General features: G+C 46.5%; 1 protein-coding gene across 1 annotated transcript in view; it reads right to left on the bottom strand.

Annotated features, from left to right (window-relative positions):
• Window positions 1-22,997, bottom strand: part of LOC137538252 (receptor-type tyrosine-protein phosphatase eta-like) — a 114,204-nt gene that overhangs the window by 17,935 nt on the left and 73,272 nt on the right. The window contains exons 11-13 of the mRNA XM_068260311.1: window positions 15,111-15,184; window positions 12,964-13,101; window positions 9,486-9,605 (exon numbers count right to left, since the gene is read on the bottom strand). Coding sequence (XP_068116412.1) covers window positions 9,486-9,605; window positions 12,964-13,101; window positions 15,111-15,184 — 332 coding nt within the window. The remainder of the gene's footprint in view (window positions 1-9,485; window positions 9,606-12,963; window positions 13,102-15,110; window positions 15,185-22,997) is intronic.

Below are 22,997 nucleotides of genomic sequence, written 5' to 3'. Positions count from 1 at the left end.
CGGACCCGACAGAGATCGGGTATTTCTGTCTACTTCGGAGCCAAAACCCGCCACAGCGCCCCCGCTAGAGCCTGCAAAGGTAAATATTGAATTAACAGTCGGGTCTGTCGGGCGGCTGTTCGGAGGGCTGCAGCGAGACCCCCGTGGGACAGAGGAGGACGGGGGAAGCCTCATCAGGATCCAGAGGCTTCCCCCACCCAAGGTGAGACTCCCCCTAGGGGAACTTTTTGAGTTTACAGTGTCTCTTTAAAGAGACTCCGTAACAAAAATTGCATCCTGTTTTTTATCATCCTACAAGTTCCAAAAGCTATTCTAATGTGTTCTGGCTTACTGCAGCACTTTCTGCTATCACCATCTCTGTAATAAATCAATGTATCTTTCCCTTGTCAGACTTGTCAGCCTGTGTCTGGAAGGCTGCCAAGTTCTTCAGTGTTGTGGTTCTGCTATGCACTCCCCCCTCAGGGGGGAAAGAAACACACAAATGATCTCTTGAGATTCAAAAGGAAGGCTGTATACAGCCTGCTTGTGTATGGATGTATTTTCTATGTGTGGACATACTGTACATCAACCTACTTCCTGTTTTGGTGGCCATTTTGTTTGTTTATAAACAAACTTTTTAAAACTGTTTTTAACCACTTTTAATGCGGCGGGGAGCGGCGAAATTGTGACAGAGGGGAATAGGAGATGTCCCCTAACGCACTGGTATGTTTAATTTTGTGCGATTTTAACAATACAGATTCTCTTTAAGACTTTTTACCTTTGTGTTGTTACTAATGCAAGAAATTTTGAATCAGGATGATACCATTTATTGGCTAGCTTTCGGCTAATCAAAGCAGCCATACACTGGTCGATTGCCACCAGATCGACCAGCAGATAGATCCCTAAGTGATCTAATCTGATCACAGAGGGATTTATTGGCTGCCTACACTGCAAACAGATTTTGAATCAATTTCATTATGAAACCGATTCACAATCTGTGGAGCTGCCGCTGCCCCCAGTATACATTACCTGATCTGGCCGGCGCGAGTCCCCCGTTCTCTTCTCCGCTCTGGGCTCTGGCTTCACTTTACTTCCTGTCTGGGGAAGTTTAAACAGTAGAGGGTGCTCTACTGCTTATTTTCCCGACAGGAAGTAAAGTGAAGCCAGCCGGAGCCCATCGCGGAGAAGGGACAGCGGGGACACGTGCCGACCAGATCAGGTAATGTATTGCCGCTAGTGTCGGTCGTCAGACATTCGAATGCAGCTATCAAAGTTTTCTGCGTGATCAGATCAACAAGATCGATCGATTTTGGACGGAAATCAGTTTGTGTGTATCGATTTCATAGCAGATTCGATCACATTGATTGAATCTGCTGTCTTTCGGCAGGAAATCGAGTAAGTGTATAGGCACCTTAAGCCTTCTTCAGACTTAATACCGTGTTTCCCTGAAAGTAAGACCCTGTCTTATATTAATTTGTCCTTCAGAAGATGTGCTAGGGCTTATTTTCGGGGAGGTCTTACATTCTGGGGGGGTAGTCAGATCTCCCATTAGTATATAGCCAGATTCCTCCTGGCCAAAGCTAAATCCCCATTGTATAGAAACTGATCCGCCTGCCTGCCCGCCGCTTCGCCTCCTCAGTTCCCGCCCGCTCACTTTACCTCTTGAAGGAAAACTTAAGGCAACTATAAAAAATGAGATTTACTCACCTGGGGCTCCCCTCAGCCCCCAGCAGCTGATCGGTGCCCTCGCAGCCCCGCTCAGATGCTCCTGCACCCGCCGGCGAACACTTCCGGTTTGGCCGTCACCGGCCGACAGGCATGGGAACGCGAGTGATTCTTAGAGTTCCCAGCCTGTATATCGCCCCCTATGCTGCCGCAATAGCAGCATAGGGGGCGATATACAGGCTGGGAACGCGAACAATCACTCGCGTTCCCATGCCTGTCGGCCGGTGACGGCCAAACCGGAAGTGTTCGCCGGCGGGTGCAGGAGCATCTGAGCGGGTCTGCGAGGGCACCGATCGGCTGCTGGGGGCTGAGGGGAGCCCCAGGTGAGTAAATCTCATTTTTTATAGTTGCCTTAAGTTTTCCTTTAAGTTCTAGGCTCTTGGTCCCCTCCATTAAGAAAGTCCTGATCCCCTGCTGCTTTTCCTCCGCATAATTCACATCGCGGATTAGCGGTAAAGGCAGCTCATGTAGTCTGGTAAGCGCTGCCCTGTACAGGAAGTTATCTCTGTTACCGGACTACATGGCTGACGTCACCGCTGATCTGCGGTGTAAATTATGCGGAGCATAAGCAGCAGGGGATCCGGACTTTCCTAATGGAGGGGATTGGGAGCTGAGAACTTAAGAGGTAAAGCGAGCGGGCGGGCGGGGGGTCAGGGAGCAGATCCCCAGCGCCAGCTATGTCCCTGGCACCAGGTCTTATATATGGAGGATGGCTTATATTTCGAGCATACTCGAAATATAAGCTAGGTCTTATTTTCACAGTAAGTCTTAAATTTGGGGAAACACGGTAGTTCCTGTATATTAACAAGATGTTAAAACACACAGCTTATATACAGTGGGTTGCAAAAGTATTCGGCCCCCTTGAAGTTTTCCACATTTTGTCACATTACTGCCACAAACATGCATCAATTTTATTGGAATTCCACATGAAAGACCAATACAAAGACTTGCTTACGAGCCAATCGAAAATTTAAACTGTGTTGCTGCCTGTCTGTTTTTTTTTTGTTTTGTTGTTTTTTGTTTTTGTTTTGTTTCTTACTGCTTGTATCTGTTAATGTCTTGTTTCTGTCTTGCTCTATTGCCACTGCCATGTGAACCACAACCAATTCCGGGTACGACTTGATCGCACTTGGCGAAATAAAGATTCTGATTCTGATTCTGTACATGTGAAAAGTGGAACGAAAATCAAACATGATTCCAAACATTTTTTACAAATAAATAACTGCAAAGTGGGGTGTGCATAATTATTCAGCCCCCTGAATCAATACTTTGTAGAACCACCTTTTGCTGCAATTACAGCTGCCAGTCTTTTAGGGTATGTCTCTACCAGCTTTGCACATCTAGAGACTGAAATCCTTGCCCATTCTTCTTTGCAAACCAGCTCCAGCTCAGTCTGATTAGATGGACTGCGTTTGTTAACAGCAGTTTTCAGATCTTGCCACAGCTTCTCAATTGGATTTAGATCTGGACTTTGACTGGGCCATTCTAACACATAGATATGTTTTGTTTTAAACCATTTCATTGTTGCCCTGGCTTTATGTTTAGGGTCATTGTCCTGCTGGAAGGTGAACCTCCGCCCCAGTCTCAAGTCTTTGGCAGTCTCCAAGAGGTTTTCTTCCAAGTTTTTCCCTGTATTTGGCTCCATCCATCTTCCCATCAACTCTGACCAGCTTCCCTGTCCCTGCTGAAGAGATGCACCCTCCGAGCATGATGCTGCCACCACCATATTTGACAGTGGGGATGGTGTGTTCAGAGTGATGTGCATTGTTAGTTTTCCGTCACACATAGCGATTTGCATTTTGGCCAAAAAGTTCCATTTTGGTCTCATCTGACCAGAGCACCTTCTTCCACATGGTTGCTGTGTCCCCCACATGGCTTGTGGCAAACTGCAAATGGGACTTCTTATGCTTTCTGTTAACAATGCCTTTCTTCTTGCCACTCTTCCATGAAGGCCAACTTTGTACAGTGCATGACTAATAGTTGTCCTATGGACAGAGTCTCCCACTTAAGCTGTAGATCTCTGCAGTTCATCCAGAGTCACCATGGGCCTCTTGACTGCATTTCTGATCAGCGCTCTCCTTGTTCGGCCTGTGAGTTTAGGTGGATGGCCTTGTCTTGGTAGGTTTACAGTTGTGCCATACTCCCATTTCTGAATGATCGCTTGAACAGTGCTCCGTGGGATGTTCAAGGCTTTGGAAATCTTTTTGTAGCCTAAGCCCATGGGCGTAGGGCCCGCGGTCGCAGGGGTCGCCGTGGCGACCGGGCGCGCCTCCTAAAGAGGCGGGGGAGGGGCCCGGGGGCCTGGACCCCCCAGGTGTTGAAATCCCCGCAGCGCACTGCGGGAACTGGCTCCCGGAGGCAGAGCAGGGCTACGGCAAGATGGCTGCCGAAGCCCTGCACTAGAGACTATTTGTGTCTCCAGTACAGCGCTTCGGGCGCCATCTTCCCGTAGCCCTGCACTCTGCCTTCTGGAGAAACTGGCTGCAGGAGAGGATCATCGATGAGGAGCTGCACGGGGGAGGCTGGCTGCACGTGGGGAAGCTCACGTCAGAGGCTGGCCAGGTGAGTAAAATTTTTATTTTTATTTGTACAGGTTTTTTTCTGGCGACTGCCCCCACATAACGATTATTTTCTGGTGACTGTCCCCACATAACGATTATTTTCTGGTGACTGCCTCCACATAACGATTATTTTCTGGTGACTGCCCCCACATAACGCTTATTTTCTGGTGACTGCCCCCACATAACCATTATTTTCTGGTGACTGCCCCCACATAACGATTATTTTCTGGTGACTGCCCCCACATAACGATTATTTTCTGGTGACTGCCCCCACATAACAATTATTTTCTGGTGACTGCCCCCACATAACGATTATTTTCTGGTGACTGCCCCCACATAGCGATTATTTTCTGGTGAATGCTTCCACATTGCGATTATTTTCTGGTGAATGCTTCTACATTGCGATTATTTTCTGGTGAATGTTCCCACATTGCAATTATTTTCTGGTGAATGCTGCGCACATAACGATTATTTTCTGGTGAATGCTGCGCACATAATGATTTTCTGGTGAATGCTGCGCACATAACAATTATTATCTGGTGAATGTTGCGCACATAACGATTATTTTCTGATGAATGCTGCACACATAACAATTTTCTGATGAATGCTGTGCACATTAGGCCTAAACGATTTTAGGAAAAAATTGAATTGAGCGATTTCTGTCCCAAATTTTTTCTGGTGACTGCCCCCACGTAGCGATTATTTTCTGGTGAATGCTCCCACATTGCGATTATTTTCTGGTGAATGCCTTCACATTGTGTTTATTTTCTGGTGAATGCTCCCACATTGTGATTATTTTCTGGTGAATGCTCCCACATTGCGATTATTTTCTTTTGAATGTTCCCACATTGCGTTTATTTTCTGGTGAATGCTCCCACATTGCGATTATTTTCTGGTGAATGCTGCGCACATAACGATTATTTTCTGGTGAATGCTGCGCACATAACGATTTTCTGGTGAATGCTGCGCACATAACAATTATTATCTGGTGAATGCTGCGCACATAACAATTATTTTCTGGTGAATGCTGCGCACATAACGATTTTCTGATGAATGCTGCGCACATTAGGCCTAAACGATTTTAGGAAAAAATTGAATTGAGCGATTTCTGTCCCAAATTGCGATTTCGATTCAATTCACGATTTCCTTCAAATCAAGCTTTGTTCCCCCTCTGTCCCCGTCTCTCTTTGTGCCCCCTTTGTGTCTCCTATCTCTGTCTCTGTGCCTCCTCTGTCCCCCAAGCTGCATCAGTTCTGGACATAGCTTCCAGCACGAGTCCAGCAATGCCCGTCTATCCACTTCGCCTTCTGCAGGCTCTAACGCACGGAATACTTCCTGTATGTCATGTGACATACAGGAACCCAGAGTTTTGCCAAGCACAAGAGCCAGCAGACAGCGATAGAGCACGGCACGGACAGCGTTAGACTCGTGTGGAAGGTATGTCCAACGATACGGGCCACACGTGCCAGGGCTTTGGGGAAGTTTGAAGCTGCCTCTTCAAACTTCCCCATGTGGAAATGACGTGGATCGCGATATTTGCCACTTTGACGATTCCGAAATTGTGATCTTGTTGATCGCGATTTCGGTTTAAATTTGATTTATCTTTCAGGCCTAGCGCACATAATAATTATTATCGGGTGAATGCTGCGCACATGAACAGCTATGGGGATTTGGATATGTGTGTGCTTCGGGTGTTGCGAGGGGGGGCCCACATCCAGATTTCGCATCGGGGCCCAGAGGTTTCTAGCTACGCCACTGCCTAAGCCTGCTTTAAATTTCTCAATAACTTGATCATTGACCTGTCTTGTGTGTTCTTTGGACTTCACGGTGTTGTTGCTGCCAATATTCTCTTAGACAACCTCTGAGGCCCTCACAGAGCAGCTGTATTTGTACTGGCATTAGATTACACACAGGTGCACTCTATTTAGTCATTAGCACTCATCAGGCAATGTCTATAGGCAACTGACTGCACTCAGATCAAAGGGGGCCAAATAATTATGCACACACCACTTTGCAGTTATTTATTTGTAAAAAATGTATGGAATCATGTATGATTTTCGTTCCACTTCTCATATGTACACCACTTTGTGTTGGTCTTTCATGTGGAATTCCAATAAAATTGATTCATGTTTGTGGCAGTAATATGACAAAATGTGGAAAACTTCAAGGGGGCCGAATACTTTTGCAACCCACTGTACTGTACACTGGACATTCGGAGGACAAACATTCTTTTGCAAACATAAATAAATGTTATTAGATGCCTTAATTACAACTTCAGGAGGGTCTCACAAGGATGCTAGCTAATTTATGACAAATAGATAAGACCACTTCTTTGCTAAAGCATCACATACCACAGACTTCAGGTGATGGGGAGTTCAAACGTATCTAGGCAGAGTACATAGACTATTTGTTATAAGCTAAAAAGAATTGTGGCATTTAAACCCATCTTACCAGATCATTAAATACAACGAATAGGGACATTAAAAACCATCTCACCAGTATATGAATTAAAAAAAATTAAAAAGAATTGTGGCATTTAAAACCCATCGTACCAGCCCATGAAGTTACAATCCTTTAAACCTTCTTCTACGGTTTTGAACCAATATATAAACTTTGTCCCCTTTGTTAGTCTTTCTTTATGCGATTTGAAGCCACCCATACAGTGATGAGAAGATCACTTAAACTATGTCCCCGTAAACGGAAATGTGTGGGCAATGGGAGATCAGCATATTTATTCTTGTTTTTTGTTGTTGTTGTTGTTACTAATGCAGATCCCACCCTGCTGGCTGCAGCTGCAGAACCTGCTGCCGTATTGCCATTAGAATTTCTAGAAATGATTTTGTCTTGACATCTTCAATCCTACTAAACCCAACATAGAGCGGTGCTTACTACTTCACACTGCCCTACATGGCTCACTGCTACCTACCACTATTTTCCCAAATGTAGGGGTACACAGCTTCCAGCATTTACCCCCAGGTATTGGCTCTGCTATAAGCCATGTTGCTTTTATCTGATCTCATGGTCTAACCCAGTGCTGTCCAACTTCATGGGCATGGAGGGCCATTTTTTTTTCAGACCCCATGGTGGAGGGCCGAAGGTTCTTGCTAGAGCCGCTGCCCCCACGGAAAAAAAGCAAATAAAGGATAATTAGATTGGCAGCACTTTTCACAAAATGCAATTTAAAATAATGGTGAAGTTACGCGCGCCAGAAAACACGAGGGTTCCATTGCCGAAAAATGGGTGTGGCCATGGACCAGAATGCGGGTGTGGCCACGGGTGGAGACAAATTTACATGAACTTAGCAATGTGGGACATTAGATTAGGATAGTGGTGGTGAACCTTTTGGAGGCCGAGTGCCCAAACTGCAACCCAAAAGTCACTTATCGCAAAGTGGCAACAGCAATTTAAACTACATACAAACGTTTTAACTCATACATGAACATTATGGAAAATCCAAGTTGAAAATAAACTGTGAAGATAAACAATTTCATCCATCCTACTCCTGAAAAATGTGGGTTTTTTTTTAGAACCTCCCAGTTTTATTTTCCGTTTTAAAAAGCTAAAAAAGTAGGTTTAATGCTATTGTCTCATGATGACGATTCAGCTTTTCCATAGTCTCACAGTTCGCAATCATGTGACCCCCAACAACACAAATTCAGCAATCATGAGGCCCCCAACAAATCATGAGGCCCCCAACAAGACAAATTCAGCAATCATGATGCCCCCAACAAGACAAATTTAGCAATCATGAGGCCCCCAAAAAATCATGAGGCCCCCAACAAGACACATTCAGCAATCTTGAGGCCCCCAACAAGACAAATTTAGCAATCGTGATGCCCCCAACAAATCATGAGGCCCCCAACAAGACAAATTCAGCAGTCATGAGGCACATAAATAGACAGCATTTCACATAAATAAGCAGAATGCCCCTTTAGTGACAGGTGCCCCCCACTTAGATAGTGACAGGTGCCCCCCACTTAGATAGTGACAGGTGTCCCCCCCCAGTTAGATAGTGACAGGTGTCCCCCCCCAGTTAGATAGTGACAGGTGTCCCCCCCAGTTAGATAGTGACAGGTGTCCCCCCCAGTTAGATAGTGACAGGTGCCCCCCCAGTTAGATAGTGACAGGAGCCCCCCCAGTTAGATAGTGACAGGTGCCCCCCCAGTTAGATAGTGACAGGAGCCCCCCCAGTTAGATAGTGACAGGTGACCCCCCAGTTAGTGACAGGTGCCCCCCCAGTTAGATAGTGACAGGTGCCCCCCCAGTTAGATAGTGACAGGTGCCCCCCCAGTTAGATAGTGACAGGAGCCCCCCCAGTTAGATAGTGACAGGTGCCCCCCCAGTTAGATAGTGACAGGAGCCCCCCCAGTTAGTAACAGGAGCCCCCCCAGTTAGATAGTGACAGGTGCCCCCCCAGTTAGTGACAGGTGCCCCCCCCAGTTAGATAGTGACAGGTGCCCCCCCAGTTAGATAGTGACAGGTGCCCCCCCAGTTAGATAGTGACAGGAGCCCCCCCAGTTAGATAGTGACAGGAGCCCCCCCAGCTAGTGACAGGTGCCCCCACCAGTAGCGAGCCCGTTACCTCTGGGGCTGGCCTCTCCTGTGTCCCCGCTGGCCTCTCCGGTGTCCCCGCTGGCCTCTCCGGTGTCCCCGCTGGCCTCTCCGGTGTCCCCGCTGACGATGCCGCTGCTGCCTCACAGAATCAGACCTCACAGATCGCGGCGACTGAAGCAAGCAGAGCGCGCGCATGACACCCGCGCGGCAGAACGTCACATGCGGAAGTGACTAATGATTCACTTCCGCATGTGACGTACTCCGTGCGGGTACCATGCGCCCTCTGTTTACATCAGTCGCCGCGATCTGTGAGGTCTGATCTGTGAGGCAGCGGCAGCGGGGGGACATAGGAGAGGCAGCGGCAGCAGGGGGACATAGGAGAGGCCAGCGGGGACATCGGAGAGCCAGCGGGGACACAATAAGAGGGAGCAGGCATGGCGCCCATAGCGCAAGCCATGCCTGCATCCCAGGGAGACGAGCGGGCCGCAGCAGGTGGCCTGGCGGGCCGGATGCGGCCCGCGGGCCGCCAGTTGGACAGCACTGGTCTAACCCATGGCAGTGTGTGTGGATGTGTGCACTGCTTAGCGTAAAACTCGCACCGGGGCCCCAAGCTCCTCAGCTACACCTGATAAGTGACCTTATAAGATGGAAATCCCAACTACTCACATTCATTACAGTAAATTCCCGGATAGTCCAATCCTGAGAGACCTCCTCTTTAACAAAAGTTACCAGCAGGTTACCACATAGTTTGCTTTCATTGGAGGGCCAGTACTGCTCATTTCCAATCTGAAATAGATAATAATAGTTACATACAGACAATATACTTTGTGATAAGGAATTGTTATGTATTGTTTCTGGGATGTCTCTGTATGTTCTGGTGTTGATAACACAGAAGAGTTAATCAGTACTAAAGTCCATACACACGCTGGACGACGCATGGCTTTTTCGGCACCCGCTGCGAGGCCACGTAGCACCGAAGCTTGGCGTGGCTATAGCCAGGGGCATTTCTAGGTTCCTGGGAGATCCAGGGCACCCCTGGGCACCAAGAGGGAACGAGTGTGCGGAGCGTGTAGCGGCGAACGGGCGTGGCCATGCCGTGTAAAGGGGCGTGGTCTTAGGTGGGGCCAAATGTACTTGAACACAGCAGTGGCGTAACTTAAATATATTCAATAGGCAGTATTTCACACATAGGCACATAGGTGAGGACCTGGCTTATGTCTTGCCTTTGACTGGCTGGCCTGTGCGCTGTACTCGGCTGGTGGTGATGCTGTGCCAGCCTGGCTGGCGGTGATGCTGTGCCGGCCTGGCTTTGCTAGGTGACTTGCTGGGGCTTTGCTGGACTGGGCAATTTGCTGGGGGCATTTTGGGGGGCTTTGCTGGGCTGGGGGCTTTACTAGGCTTTGCTTGGCTGTATGCTTTGCCGGGCTGGGACCAGGAGGCTTTGCTAGGCTGGGGGGTTTACTTTGCTGAGGGCTCTGCTTTGCTGGGCTGGGGCTTTGCTTGGCTGTAGATAGGTAGTTTGCCCCACAGGCCCGGATTTAACTCACAGGAGCCTATAGGCACAACTGTCCTGGCACCTTAGACTCCGCCCTCCATGAACCTACAAACCCCCACCAAACTATACCGAGAGCGTGCTGGCTGTCCCAGCTGTCACTTCTCCTTTACTTCCCTTGCATGACATAGGTAGCTACAGGTGCCGCTTAGTATTAGGTAACCAGAAGTACCCTCAGTATTAAGTAGCTAGAGGTGCCCCCAAATATGAGGTAGCTAGAAGAACCTCAGTATTAAGTAGCTAGTTAAGCAGGGTGAATAATTTCTCATCAGGGCTCTGCATAGGGAAGGAGGGAGGCGCTCAGAGAGGGGAGTGAGACGCCTTTCCATCAGCAGGCGCCTATAGGCACGTGCCTACAATCCCTTATGGTAAATCCGGCCCTGTTCCCCCAGCATAGGTTAGATAGGTAGGTTTCCCCAGTATAGGTTAGATAGGCAGCTTCCCCCAGTATAGATTATATAGGCAGCTCCCCTCAGTGTAGATTAGATAGGTAGGTTCCCCCAGTGTAGGTTAGATAGGCAGCTTCCTCCAGTATAGGTTATATAGGTAGGTTTCCCCAGTATAGATTAGATAGGTAGGTTCCCCCAGTATAGGTTATATAGGTAGGTTTCCCCAGTATAGATTAGATAGGTAGGTTCCCCCAGTATAGGTTATATAGGTAGGTTTCCCCAGTATAGATTAGATAGGTAGGTTCCCCAAGCGTAGATTAGATAGGTAGGTTCCCCCAGTATAGGTTATATAGGTAGGTTTCCCCAGTATAGATTAGATAGGTAGGTTCCCCCAGTATAGGTTATATAGGTAGGTTTCCCTGTATAGATTAGATAGGTAGGTTCCCCAAGCGTAGATTAGATAGGTAGGTTCCCCCAGTATAGGTTATATAGGTAGGTTTCCCCAGTATAGATTAGATAGGTAGGTTCCCCAAGCGTAGATTAGATAGGTAGGTTCCCCCAGTATAGGTTATATAGATAGGTTACCCCAGTATAGATTAGATAGGTAGGTTCCCCCAGTATAGGTTAGATAGGTAGGTTTCCCCAGTATAGATTAGATAGGTAGGTTCCCCCAGTATAGGTTAGATAGGTAGGTTTCCCCAGTATAGATTAGATAGGTAGGTTCCCCCAGCGTAGATTAGATAGGTAGGTTTCCCCAGTATAGATTAGATAGGTAGGTTCCCCCAGCGTAGATTAGATAGGTAGGTTCCCCCAGTATAGGTTAGATAGGTAGGTTCCCCCAGCGTAGATTAGATAGGTAGGTTCCCCCAGTATAGATTAGATAGGCAGCTTCCACTAGTGTAGTGTAGGAGGGGGCACTGGGCGGAGCGGCGGGGGGGGGGGGGAGCGGGAAGTTAAAAGCTCACCCGTCTTCAGATCACCGCAGGCACAGCTTCCATGTGCTTCCGGCTTCCTCCCCCGCAGCGTCCCTCGCATTGGTAACAGCGCCCCCTGTGATGTCATCACAGGGGGCGCTGTAACCAAGACGACGGAAAAAATATATATACTAAACCTGGTGCATCAATGGTCCAGTAGGGTCCTATAGATGTTCTCCCCAATTATTGTGCCCCCCTTGTACCTCATGTGTCCTCCTGTGTCCCCATGTGTCTTCCTGTGCCCCCTATGTGTCCTTATGAGCCCCCTGTGTGTCCTCCTGTGTCCCCATCTGTCCCCTTTTGTCCCCATGTGTCCCTTTCTGTCCCCATGTCACCCCCATGTGTCCCTTTCTGTCCTCCATGTGTCCTCTTCCGGCCGCTCCCCCTGTGACCCCGTCCACTCCCTCTGAATAAATGAAAGCAGGGGCAGCATAGCTCACCTAATCCATCGGAGATCGCAGCGTTCAGAGACCTCTCCTGTCTCTCACTGTTTTCCTAGTGCCGGCTTCTGCTAATAGTGTCATCAGCAGAAGCCGGCACTTGGGGAACAGTAAGGGAGAGGAGAGGACTCTGATCGCCGCAGGCTCCGAAGGATTTGGTGAGCATTGCTGCCCCTGCTTTCATTTTTTCAGGGGAAGCAGAGGACAACACAGTGATAATACAGGGAGTCTCCGACATCGCATCGGGTCGGCGGTTCGTATCAGTGGGCATTTGTAAATTGGGGATTTCCTGTATTGTAATATAAGACACAGTGACTTCTTCTCGCAATTTTTGGGGCAAAAAAAAAGGTTCCTCTTATTTGCCAAAAAATATGGTACTTTGCAATGGTCAAACTATAGATTGAGCAAAAGCAGAAGTCCAGGCAAGCCTTTAAACTGAACCTAAGATGAATAGAAAAAAAAATTCATACGTACCTGCTGCTTCCTCCAGCCCCCTCCGGCCTGATCGCTCCCTCTGCGCCGCCCTCCATCTCCTAAATCTTCTGAAAGGGCTCCCAGTATTTTGACCAGGCGAGGCTTACTGCGCATGCGCAGCCCAGCTGCACGCGCCCGCACTGAGCTCCCAACGCCGGGAGCTTTCTGCGCTTGCGCAGTACTGCTGTGGGGGGTGGAGTAAGCCCCAGGTAAGTATGATTTTTTTTTTTCTATTCATCTCTCAGGTACACGTTATTCTATCCAACTCCAGTCAGGAGGACCTTAGTAAATCGGACTAGGGGTTTCTTAACATACCCATTCATTTTCTTCATCCCAATCAGAGAGCATGACGATCGTGGTGACGTGCTGCTCCCAAATCATGTTCCAGAAATCACTGACTGTCTCTGGTAATGGCATCTGCGTTGCAATAAACTCCTTCTTAGATCGCTCACCCTGAAACAGAACAATACAAACAGTCTATGGAGGCTCTTTGAATAAGTTTTCTAGCCTGCTGGAATACTGTAACTTAAAGGACAAATATCACAAAAATTAATAAAATGTAAAATACGTTTTAGTTGTACATTTGTCCCAGACTAAAATGCACTATAAATGTATTTTTCCTATGTTCCTGTCATTTACAGTAGCTTGTAAAATCTGACAGGTTTTGGACTAGTCCATCTCCTTATGAGGGTTTTCAGTATTTTCTATTTGTACAATTAATACATGTGTATTTTCACCACTTAAAGAGGAACTCCAGAAAAAATAATGTAATAAAAAAGTGCTTCATTTTTACAATAATTATGTATAAATGATTTAGTCAGTGTTTGCCCATTGTAAAATCTTTTAAATCCCTGATTTACATTCTGACATTTATTACATGGTGACATTTTTACTGCTGGTAGTTGATGTAGCTGCTGCTTGCTTTTTTGGCAGTTGGAAACAGCTGTAAACAGCTATTTCCCACAATGCAACGAGGTTCACAGACAGGAAACTGCCAGGACCATGGTCCTCAGAGTTTCTTGTGGGAGGGGTTTCACCACAATATCATCCATACAGCGCCCCCTGATGGTCTGTTTGTGAAAAGGAATAGATTTCTCATGTAAAAGGGGGTATCAGCTACTGATTGGGATAAAGTTCAATTCTTGGTTACGGTTTCTCTTAAAGAGAATCTGTATTGTTAAAATCGCACAAAAGTAAACATACCAGTGCGTTAGGGGACATCTCCTATTACCCTCTGACACAATTTCGCCGCTCCTCGCCGCATTAAAAGTGGTTAAAAACAGTTTTAAAAAGTTTGTCTATAAACAAACAAAATGGCCACCAAACAGGAAGTAGGTTGATGTACAGTATGTCCACACATAGAAAATACATCCATACACAAGCAGGCTGTATACAGCCTTCCTTTTGAATCTCAAGAGATCATTTGTGTTTCTTTCCCCCTGTTCTCATGCACTGACGTTTCAGGCTGCTCGTTTCTTCCTGCAGACAGCTCTGCCCGGTGTCTGTAATTCCTCAGTATGTGAAAGCCCAGCCAGCTCAGAGGAAGATTTATCTAGCTTGTAAAAGATAAGAGAGAAGAGAGAAGCTGCTCTAATCCTAAATAACACACAGGCAGTGTGCATAGAGGGGCCTAGAAGGGGGAGTTCATAGCAGAACCACAACACTGAAGAACTTGGCAGCCTTCCAGACACAGGCCGACAAGTCTGACAGGGGAAAGATACATTGATTTATTACAGAGACAGTGATAGTATAAAGTGCTGCAGTAAGCCAGAACACATTAGAATAGCTTTTGGAACTTGTAGGATGATAAAAAACAGGATGCAATTTTTGTTACGGAGTCTCTTTAAAGTACCAGCGGTCTCTGCCCCTTTAAGGACCAGAGACCGCTGGTACAGAAACTGCGGAATCCTGACGAATCGCCGCACTTACCTGCCGTAACCACCGTCACCGCTGCAAGTCGGGAACCTGGGCCACCCACTCTGCCGCCTCTGATGGCAGAGTTCCTGTGAGCCGGCCAGGAGCCGCTTTCTTTGGCTCCGGACTGTGCCTATCAATGTAAGCCAATGGGAGTTGCTTATATTGAAAGACACGGCCAGGAGCCATTGAAATCTTCTCCTGACCGGCTCACATGGCTCTGCAGTCATAGAGCGAGTGAGCTGCGACTGGAGACGGCGGGGATTCAGCGTTGAGATTGGCGGGAGCGACGGAAATGGCGGATCCGCGCTGCGGCGGTTAATTGAAATCTACGCCCTGGCAGCCATATAGCCATCAAAACGGCATAGATTTCAATTACCAAGATCCTGAAGTAGTAAAATTGTGTGACATCACACTGTGGGAGGGGTTTCACCAATATATCAGTCATACAGATGCCCCTGATGATTTCTCTGGGAAAGAGGGTATCAGCTACTGATTAAAGTATCAAAGCACTTTCATATGTAATGTATGTCTTCTATATTACTTACAGGAATGTAGCTGGCATTGATGTAACCACTGGAAGAACTTCCGGCTTTTGACAGTTTGACAAGTGTCTTGTTATCTACAATACAATTATATATACATATATGTAAGAAAGTACAGTGTACAGTAAGTAAGCAATTTTGTTATAAAGCCAATTATAAAAAAAAGTTTTATGGCAATGAGTAAAATACATACCGGTATGTACACATACATACTGTACTCAGAGCCAGGACAAGGTCCTCTAGCACCCAAGGCTGAGACACCAAAGTGCGCCCCTCCATCCCTCCCACCCCAGCCATCACACACTGATTGCTTTTAGACTAAGAGGCGCCACAGGGCCCACAACCTCCCCAACACCTTAATATCTAGTTATATGGCTTGCAGTCACTGCCATGTATCCCCTTTTCTTATTTCTTTCTGCTTCAAACACAATTAGGAATGACAGCTGAATGAATTCTGCGCCCCCTCCTACACTGCGCCCTGAGGCTGGAGCCTCTCCAGCCTATGCCTCGGCCCGGCCCTGACTGTACTCACAAGATGTACATTTCCATAGCTCCCAACTGTCCCTCTTTGGAGACCCTGTCCCTCTGTTCCTCTTACTCCCCCTTTTGTCCCTCTTTCAGGACTGCTGTACAGATCTATGTAAATATATGTATTTTATCTACTGAAAATGCGTTTTATTGACTCTAAGCTTTATTCCCACCCTTTAAATTGATACATTTCTTATTTTCAAATGTTAATATGAGAGAAAATGAACCAGGATAGAAAGGACCAGTGTGGTTTAATTATAAACAACATATTTTTCTTATAAAATCTTTATGGAGTGCATGACTAGGGATGTGCCAGGGGCGTGGTTAGAGGTGTGGCAGGGGAGTGGCTTAAGTGTCCCTATTTCTTATCTCAAAAAGTTGGGAGGTATGCATTTCTCACAGAGTAAAATGCACTGTAAGGGCTTGTTCACACTAAGGGCATTTTCGCCTTTTTTTAAGCGCCGGCGAATTTCAAAATCGCCCTAAAAGCGCTTGTGCAATGATTCCCTATGAGAGAGTTCACATCTGAGCAGTTTGATACCAATCCGCTCACCAAAGCGCTGCCTGTACTATTTTGGGGCGATATGCCCTGAATGGAAGGTATAAGGAAATCGCTAAGCGCATGAAAAAGCGCTTTGTATAGCGATTTCCCCAGCGCTTTCATTAATAAATAAATAAATTGTATTTATTCATTTCCGGGTGAAAGAAGAGAATCGCTTTGCAAAAGCGCTTAGAAAAGCACTTTATAAAAAAAAATCGCAGCGAGCAGTTAAGCGTCGGGAGGCGCTAAAAAAAATTCCCGCTAAAAATCAAAAACCTCTGTCAGCAATTTCGATTTTAGATGTGAGCAAAGCCTTAGTGATTATTAATATGACAGCTCCAGTTATAAGGATATCGCAAAGTATGTGCATCTCTATATTAGAATACAAGCACACCATTTCACACATTGCACTGAGTCCAGGGATAGACCAATATTATCACACAACGTGGTTTACAAACTTCTAAAGAATCTGTAATTTAAAAGAGAGACCCTAGGGCAGTGCCGGGACACGGTTCTCCGGCAACAGAGGCAGAGATCCCAAAGTGGGGGTGCTGGTATAAAAGGCATTACTTACCTATGGCTCCTGTGGCCTCTTACCCATATGGTGGTAACTTGCAGGTGGCAGGGAGGGCGGTGGTTGCGGGGCGCAACAGTTCCGTTACTGTAGGTAATATCGGTTCCGGGCAGGGAGGGGAGGCAGGCAGGTGGCCAGACAGGAATGAATGAGAAATCCTCCCTCAGGGTGCAGTGCCTCTTCTGCCTCGGGCCCGGCCCTGGCCGGGACTGCACATTCACTATAGTCTGTAACTCAGCCGAGTCATAGACTTTACAGGGCTGGCAACAATGCAACCGAGGGGACTGGGAAGATGTTGAGGGAGCAAAACACACACACATAAAACACATTGTACACACACACACACACACACACACACACACATACATCATATATACACACACACACACATATACACACACACACACACACACACACACACACACACCATATATACACACACACACACACACACACATATACACACACACACACACATATACACACACACACACACACACCATATACACACACACACACACACACACACACACACACACACACACACACACACACACATATACACACACACACACACACACACCATATATATACACACACACACACCATATATATACACACACACACACACACACACACACACACACACACACACACACGTACACATCATATATACACACACTACACACACACCATATATATACACACACACACATATATATACACACACACACACACACACACACATATACACACACACACACACACACCATATATATACACACACACACACCATATATATACACACACACACACACATATATATACACACACACACACACACACACACACATATACACACACACACACAAACACAGCTATTCAATGTGATTCTCACTCATTTGTCTGTCATCCCGGCTTGTCGTTATCTGTCCTTTCATGTCATCTAGGGCAGCATTCATTACTGCCTGAGGGACGGCTTCCCCTTCCAGTCCAGCTACCTGACATGTGCAATAACACACAGGCAACTCTGCAGGAAGCTGACAGCCAGTTCCGTTACTGCAGAAGTCGGCTTCCTGCAGTTGCCTAGCAACCTAATGCGCACAGCCGTGCCAGTCATCTCTTTGATGACAGCGCGGCTGTTACAGCTCAGTGCAGATGGGACTGGGAGCGCTCCTTGCCAGACAGGAGGGGATATCAGGGGACTCGGGGAGATTAGTTTAATGGGGAAGATCGTACAGCAGGAGGGGAGAAGGCAAATGAATGGGGTGGGCAGGGAGAGTGCAGAGGAATGCGCCCTCTAGTGGAAGCGCTCAGAGGCTGCAGTCTGTCCAGCATCTGCCTTGTCCCGGCCCTGCCCTGGGGGCAGAGCCGGGACAAGGTCCTCCAGCACCCAAGGCTGAGACACCACAGTGTGCCCCTCCATCCCTCCCACCCCAGCAGTCACACACTGATTGCTATTAGACTAATAGGTGCCCCAGGGCCCCCAACCTCCCCAACACCTTAATCTCTAGTTATCTGGCTTGCAGTCACCCCATTGCCACAAAAAGAGCAGTGGAACACGCCAAAGAGCAGAAAACGTGGATCGAGATCCCGGGATCAGCGATCACCGAACAACTCTGATCTACAGGAATCTCCACACGGATGACTCCCCACGACATCGGTCCAATGGCTCCTGTTATAAAGTCCGTAAAGTTGAGTGGGTTCTGTGAGTATGATACCCTATCATAAAAGGGATGTAGTGAACACTTTTCCTACTCTCAGGTACTTTTTGCACCTTCGCAATGACTTTATTTTTCAGTGGTTATATTTTTACTGTTTTAGTTTTTATTTCTCACTCCCTTCTGTGGAGACCTCACGACTATACATCATCCTGATTTTTCTCACTGGCCATTGCTAGGCCGTGTGGACTCATCAACACGGAACGTATACAGAACTTTCTAGATCCCTCTAGAACTTCTACGCTGAGGCTCACTGAACTGTGCCTTTTCCCCCTTCCCCCTTCCCCCCCCCCCCCCCCCGAGTTTCATTAGATAAAGCAATTCCCATATTATACGTTGAAATTGCATGATAACGATGCCTGATATGATATTCAATACTGTTTAGCTATAATATTTTCTTGATTTTGCAGGACAGATCGAGCTTTGTTGGGGAGTAGCAATATTACTGGTGGGGGAGGGGTGGGTGGAGGGTGGGTAGCTGGGAGTGGGCTTATCTAAAATTATCATATGGTGTTCGTTGATGTATAATCCTGCTTGTTCCACAGGCTTGTTGGTATATGGGTGTACGCAATTCCCCTTAAGGGACTACTCTTTGCTGTACTATAGGCAAACCGCGGGGGCTGAGAACGGGGGGTACGGGACTCAACCCTCCTCCTTCTCTGTCGCCTTCCACCAACCCTCAAATAGTGGATGTGACTTGGTTCACAGACACTTCAAAGCGACTCTGTTGCGGTCATTGCTCCCACATGGGTAGCGACAGAGTTGCAGGTGATTTCACCAACCAGGGTGACTGTTTTACAGTGACTCTGCTACTTGTAAATATTTGTACTATTCTTTTCCTTTTTCTTTCTCCTCTTTTTCTTCTTCCTTTACTCCCCCTTCCCCGGAGGCATAATGATATTAGCTGCGAAAAGGTAGTGACCTGGAAACCCAATGGGTGAAGTCCCAATTAAGATAGCTTCCCTGAACGCTAATGGATTGAACACCCCTCAAAAAAGGTCGCAAATTCTATATGGGTTCCACAAGGAAAGAGTCCAGATCCTGCTACTACAGGAAACTCACTTCAAACTAGGTCAAACCCCTGCAGTTGAAAAATCTTCTTATTACCCTCAATGGTTTATGAGTAAACCTGGTCCTAACAAGACCAAAGGTACTGCAATTGCTTTACATAAAAATTTGAAAGCTACAATTATGGACAGTGAGGGTGATGACAATGGCAGATATACTTTTCTCAAACTCTCCATTGAAGGAACAATATTCACAATTGCCAGTGTTTATCTCCCTAATACCTCACAGGTTGCTACATTTTCGCAGATTTTGAATAAATTAGACAAATTTAGAGATGGATATTTAATCATGGGGGGTGACCTGAATTTCACACTTGAACCTTTGCTAGACAGTGCCAAATCCTCTTCCGCTGTACCTTATAGAGCTCTGAAGTATGTTAGACGTAGACTGCATGATTTTCAGATGGTGGATATCTGGCGATCTCTCCACCCAACAGTTAGAGATTTCACACATTATTCTCATGCCCACGGGACGTATAATAGATTAGATGTAATATTCACCTCTCATGCCCTTTTATCTTGGCAACCACTCTCCTCAATAGGGGTTCAGACCTGGTCAGATCATTCACCCGTATATGTAGAGTTCCGAGTTTCCCCGGGCCGTAATAGAAGCTCACTCTGGAGAATGAACACTAGTCTACTAAAAGACAAGGTTTGTGCAGAGCGCTATACTCAGGCCCTACAGGATTACATTACACATAATCACAACAATAACGAGGTTGTTAACCCCATGGTAGTGTGGGAAGCACACAAATGTGTAGTTAGAGGGGTGATGATTCAAATGGGCGCAAGGTATAAGAGGGAGAGGGCGGCTCAGATACGTACTGTCTGGGAAGAACTTAGAACTTTGGAACTACAGCATAAGCAGTCTCTGGCACAACATACTTTGGAGCTCCTTACAGCGAAAAGACAGGCATTATTGCAGCTGTTTGAGGGCAAAAGGGTGGATAACTTCCTTAGATATAAAGCTCAATTATACGAGTATGGCAATAAGTGTAGCAGGATGATGGCACGTTCACTTAGGGCTAAGCATCTCTCAACTTATATCCCTAAACTTCAGACAAAAAAGGGTACACAGGTGGTGAAGACGGAGGATATATTGAAGGAATTTCATAGATATTATTCTGACCTTTATAACATTCATGGCGCACACAGAGGCAAATCGACAGATGCTATGAATGACCTGATAGACACGTTCCTGAATAAGTACCCCTTACCTACATTATCGAAAGAACAATTAGAAGAACTCAATAGCCCTATTACGGAGGACGAATTCCTAGAGACAGTGGGAGGCTTGCCTAATGGCAAATCCCCAGGCCCTGACGGCTTCTGTGCGGAATATTTTAAAATATTTGGGTCCCTTTTAGCCCCTATGTACACCATAGCTTTCAACAATATATCTGTTATGAACCCTCCACGCCCAGAAGCATTACAAACTCACATTACGGTTATCCCTAAACCAGGGAAAGACCCGATGTTATGTTCTAATTATCGCCCGATTTCTCTTATAAATGTAGACCTGAAAATATTATCTAAAATCCTGGCCAATAGACTGCTGACATTCATCCCTATGCTAATACATAATGATCAAGTTGGCTTTGTCCCACATAGAGAACCGTCAGACAATACCTTTAAAACCCTGCTGCTAATGCAGCATGCAAGAGATGCCAGGATTCCGGCTCTTCTGATATCAGTCGACGCTGAGAAAGCTTTTGATAGGGTGTCCTGGCATTTCTTGCAGAGAGTATTGGTTCATAGGGGCATCGAGATAGACTCATTTTTCTTTCAAAAGGTATTTGCCCTTTACCGGTCTCCAACTGCTAGGATTGAAATTAATGGGGTTTTGTCAGAAGCAATACCAGTACACAATGGGACACGACAGGGCTGCCCTCTATCTCCCCTACTATACATCTTATATATGGAATATTTAGCTGAGGCTATTAGATGTAATCCAGACATCAAAGGTATTACTGCTGGGTCTAGAGAATATAAATCAGCTATCTACGCTGACGATTTGCTTCTGTATGTGACCTCCCCAGTAATTTCTCTCCCTGTCTTCTTACGACTGGTCGAGGAGTTCGGGGCCCTTAGCAATTACAAAATCAATTCTAATAAGTCAGAAGTTCTCAATGTTTCCTTGCCTAACGACACTCAACTACTGCTGAGGGATGCTTTGCCTTTTAAGTGGAAGTCCCCCTCCATTACTTACTTGGGTACCCATCTTAGCACGGACCTATCTAAACTCTATGAGTTGAATTTCCTGCCTCTTGTAGAGGCCCTCGAGAGTGATGTCAAAAAATGGTCCCAGCTATCTCACTCCTGGATGGGGAGGGTAAATATAATCAAGATGAACCTGATGCCAAGGCTTCTCTATATTTTGCAAACTTTGCCCATCAAAATTCCACAGAAATTTTGGAACCGTCTCTCCAAGCTATTTTCCAAATATGTTTGGAAGTCTGGTAAAGCCAGAATTGCGCTACTTACTTTACAAAGGAGCAGGGCTGAAGGCGGCTTAGCCCTCCCACACCCAAAAGCATATTATTATGCGATTCACTTAAATAGAATCATAGACTGGGTACACAACCACCGCCAGGCACAGTGGGTTGAACTGGAAAGGGGAATACTGCACTATGACCCAGGAGCTGGTATTTGGGTATGGCCTACTAAAAGACCGGCACCACCCTCGAGGGCTTTTTCCCTTTCTTTTACTACTTTTGGAGTATGGGACCAGCTAATTGCTCACCACCGCATGGCTACATATGTGGGCCCCAGCATGCCCATATGGGATAACCCTATGTTTCTACCAGGAAGAGAACCCTCCAATTCACTGAGAAGGCTCACTCCAGGCCTGACCCTTAAAAAAGTATGGCAAAACGGAAAACCAGCCCCCCTTGGGGATCTTGTTGAGGCCCAACATATGTCCCCTCGTATTCTTTTTGAATATAGGCAATTGGTACATTTTCTGCAAAAGAATGTAGATACTGACCTCTCCTGTAGAGACCTCACAGATGTAGAAGACCTCTGTTTTGAACACCCTCCGCTAGAACATAGAATCTCCTGCTCTTACTCGATGGTACTTCCTTATCTTTGTGACAAGACTCCCAAATTCATGCTAGAATGGAACTCTAAGCTTAATGGGGACCTCTCGGAGTCTGAGTGGACTAAATGCTTTCTTTTTGCACATAAATCTTCCATTTCGATCAGGGCCCAGGAGAATGCTTATAAAATTATTTCCAACTGGTATAGAACACCAGCAAGACTTCACAGCTTCAACTCCGCTATCCCAGATTTATGTTGGCGATGCGGCACGGCAGTCGGAGATATGATCCATATATGGCATACATGCCCCAAACTTACCCACTTTTGGGAAACAATCTGCAAAATTATAGAAAGTGTAAGCGAGATCAGGGTACCTAATGAGCCACTTTCCCTGTTGCTCCTCAAAATAGACTGCTCCAT

This window comes from Hyperolius riggenbachi, chromosome 11 (genome assembly GCF_040937935.1).
Source record: "Hyperolius riggenbachi isolate aHypRig1 chromosome 11, aHypRig1.pri, whole genome shotgun sequence".
Taxonomy (NCBI): Eukaryota; Metazoa; Chordata; class Amphibia; order Anura; family Hyperoliidae; genus Hyperolius; species Hyperolius riggenbachi.
The sequence above is the reverse complement of the archived record's forward strand: the minus strand, read 5'-3'. Positions and strand labels throughout refer to the sequence as shown.